Below are 3,689 nucleotides of genomic sequence, written 5' to 3'. Positions count from 1 at the left end.
AAATGGGATTCGTTGGAGAGTAGCATCTGTCACAAAGATTAACCTTAGGAACAGCCCTTGGTTAGTCCCTTTTCCCATCCAATAGAAATGAGACCCATGTTAGGGAATTTAATCATCTTGTGGTTAGGGATCTCATTAACCAAACCTACAAATGTTGGGATCTCTTGAGTTGTTATGTTCTGAAATGTAGATATTTGGAATCATGAACTGTGAACCTCAGTAACTGTTAGAACAGCTCACGAGACTAGACTAGAAATTAAAGGCACATAATAATAATAATAATAATAATAATTTAACTGCGGAAAGCAGTCAATCAAGAAGAACTTCCATCAATAAGCAAAGCTGGTGGACCTGTCCATAGTGTACCATGGAGGAGACAAAGAAACACAACTATGTACAATTACGTTATTTACCAAAGCTGTAAGAATTAAAAGAATGATATCAAGTTCACTGCAGACCATATAGGAGAAGAATTATTGTACCATCAAATCCCTAATAGTCCATATGCAAAGTTCATCAAACATTGCTGGATGCCACCACTAAGACAACGTCAAAAAGTAGGCCATCCATGATGACCAGGAACTCCCTTGAGATTTTGTAAGATCAGTTTGGTCATTTTTACAATATCTTTGTAAAGGATATAATGAATCTATGAATCAAACAAAAGAGAATACAGAAACTCATGCACAGGATCAAGATACTTTCCTTAAAAAGAAAGGGTGACAATCAACATTACAGAAGAAGAAGTACAGAGAATACTAAGATAATATTCTTCTAAAAAAACTATCAATTTGAAAAGATTAAATTAAAATAAAACTTGTCATTCACGAGTCTGTAAAACCTGAATCCAACAAACTATATTCTAATGACTTGATGATCACTACAAGTAGAGAAGCTCCATTTAAAGAGCAAGGAAACCATTGTAACTCATCAATCGATTGAAAAATATAATTTACCTCAGTCCCAATAACCTTCTGATTCCAATTAAGACCGTTCTAACACAAGTTGCCTTGTGAAATTCATGGTGTTGGCTCTAATACCAAATGATACAAACCTGACCAATACGCCAAAAATATCTAGGAAATAGTGGTCTGGAAATTTAAACCCATATCTCATTGGGTTTGTAACATTTTCATAAATTTCCATAGATACACATTACAAAACTATTTCAAGAAATTTTTTCGATACCCCACTAAATCTCATCCAAAATATAACAAACACATCTCGAGTTAAACCCATTCTAACACAACGTAATACAAGCTACAAATCCTATCAAATGTTTAATGATTAGAAATCAGTGAAATTGAATGCTGAACTGCAACATATCACCAAAATTGGGGTGGATGAAATTGCTTAATACCCACTTAAATTATACTTAAGACTGTTCAAGTCATAGGAGAACAAATCTCCACCAAATCTTTCACTTCCAAACCAACTTCCTTAGCATAAACCTAACCCATATACAGAAAAATACGAAAGTTTTAGTGGTGAGGAAAGTTTAAGCCCATAAAAAAAAAACATTTCCTCTAATGCCCCAATGTCCATTTTGTGGCTGCTTTCACTCTAGTACACTTATTTTTTGGACCCCCAGGTCGCTCCTTCGTATACACCAAAAATACCTAGGAGTTAGTAGCGCCCAAAGTTAGACCCTTATCTCTTTACATAACTATTTGAAGCATTTCTTCGACCCCACTAAATCTCATCCAAAAGAAAACAATCAGAACTCAAATTCTCATAGTAAAATAACAATTTCCATTAGATCTATCCAAACCACCTCAACTTGTCAAATAAGATCATGGATAAAAAAAATCAACATTCAGAATATCTAAAAATAAAAGCATCATGAATCCAAAACAATCCCAACTAAATATTATCTCAAAAAAAAAAATAAACACTATCCATAAATATTTAATCCATTAGAAAACTTCATTCATGAAATGTAACAAAAAAAAAACACCTATTTTAGAACCTGAGCTTGGAGAAGAACCACCTGTTCTTCCCAGTCTTGAATCTCTCCTCAAAGCGAGCCTTGGTTTCTTTGGCAGCAGTGACCTTCTTGTCTCGCGATTGGAGTGCATCGACAGTGACCACGTCCTTGAGATCCACATCGAGCGTGTAACGAGTGGGCATGATGTGATTGTAGTTCACCAATTTGATGAAGGCTTTAACTCTAGACTTCTTCGCTGTCTTCTTTGCTGAGTCCCTACGAATCACCTTCTTCGGATACTTGGCGATCCCAGCAACAAGGCAGTGTCCGTACGGCTTGTCACGTGTCCCGTCATCAAATGAACGAACGATCACTGCTTTGCGTCCGGCGAAGCGTCCTTGGAGAACGATCACGGCTTTGTTAGCCTTCAAAAATTTCACCATTTTCGCTTGCCCTGTTTTCTTTCTATCTCTGGTTGGAATTGGCTTGGATTGGGGCGGTAGAGGAGAACAAGGTATTTTATATGGAGGGTATAATATTTCTAGGGTTTCAGCATTGCCTTTTTAGATAGCTATTATTGGCACCCCAGCTTTTAATTACAACACTCAAGTTTCTTGAACGGGTGAATCTCCCTTCTCCATTCCGTGCGCTGAACATCTACAGTTGTGTATCCCGAGGGAAAAAAATCTACAGTTCTTTGCACTTGCCAGGTTCGTGAGATTTTGAGTTGTGAGTTACAAGATCGGAATTTTCTCTCAGTGACTAATCACTTTTACTCATTTAACACGCACGACGTCATGTCATTGGTTCATCAGCTTAACACATGACTACCCTCCAAAATATGCCTTCAACATTTTATAACCTACCAACTAGGGAAGTCCATCGGGTAGAATGGAGCAGAATTTTCGGGTTTGGTCAAAGTATGGTTGAAATTAAGATTGGCAATGATTCAATTTTTATCCAAAATCCAATCTAATCCGATCTAAAAATATAGGATCTAGATCAACATTTTTCATTTTCTTGTGATCCGATCAGATCAGATTTGGATCATGTAGTGAAATTTTTGGATCAGTATCAATTTGGCATTGATCTTCTACCGATCCGATCCGTTGCCAATCCTAGCTAAAATCGAAATCAAATAAAAAATTTTGGGTTCAGTTTGGATTCGAGTTTTTTTCCATTTAAACAAGACTAAACCAATTTTTTTGAGTCCAATTTGGGCACAAGTAAATCAAGAAGAAATTTGAATTTCGATTATATATATATATATATAGGGTCGCGTTCGGTGTACACTTTTCTCTACTCATATCGCCACAACTATTTTGGAACGTTGGATTAAATGAAAATCAACGGATGAGATTGAAATCTGTTTTTCATATGTTTTTTATTCCGCCCTCCTTTAAAAATAATCTATTTAGTGTCACATCCCTCAATCCTTAAAATCCAAAACAAAACAGAGATTATGTCTCTAAGCAAGACGTTGCAAAGAGGAATCAAATTAGTTCATTGTCTTTGTTAGAGAGAGAGAGAGCAATTTTGGCGGGATTGAGGGTATGCAATGCGTGAAAAAGAAGCAGAAAGAGATCGAGGTAGATGTGGAATCAGATTAGTTGATCGTCTTCGTTAGAGAGAGAGAGAAGAAGAAAAAAAAAAGAAAAAGAAGTGTGGCAGGACATGGTTGAGAGTGATGAAGAAGAACTGTGATGAGAGAAAGAGATATCGAAGAAAAAGAAGAAGAAGACGAGTTGTAAATGACGACGAG

General features: G+C 36.3%; 1 protein-coding gene across 1 annotated transcript; it reads right to left on the bottom strand.

Annotated features, from left to right (window-relative positions):
• Positions 1-1,845: 1,845 nt before the first annotated feature.
• Positions 1,846-2,444, bottom strand: LOC147406147 (large ribosomal subunit protein eL27x). Its single transcript, XM_086434063.1, has one exon. The coding sequence runs from the start codon at positions 2,368-2,370 to the stop codon at positions 1,963-1,965; it is 408 nt and encodes a 135-aa protein (XP_086290189.1). The 5' UTR covers positions 2,371-2,444; the 3' UTR covers positions 1,846-1,962.
• Positions 2,445-3,689: the final 1,245 nt, after the last annotated feature.

The sequence above is a fragment of the Akebia trifoliata genome, chromosome 3 (assembly GCF_017979445.1).
Source record: "Akebia trifoliata isolate Shusen 1 chromosome 3, ASM1797944v1, whole genome shotgun sequence".
Lineage (NCBI taxonomy): Eukaryota > Viridiplantae > Streptophyta > Magnoliopsida > Ranunculales > Lardizabalaceae > Akebia > Akebia trifoliata.
Note: the sequence above shows the minus strand (reverse complement) of the source record. Positions and strands in the feature narration are given on the sequence as shown.

Excerpts from the sequence above, each read along its gene's own strand:
- LOC147406147 (XM_086434063.1), bottom strand. The coding sequence starts at position 2,370 with ATGGTGAAATTTTTGAAGGCTAACAAAGCCGTGATCGTTCTCCAAGGA.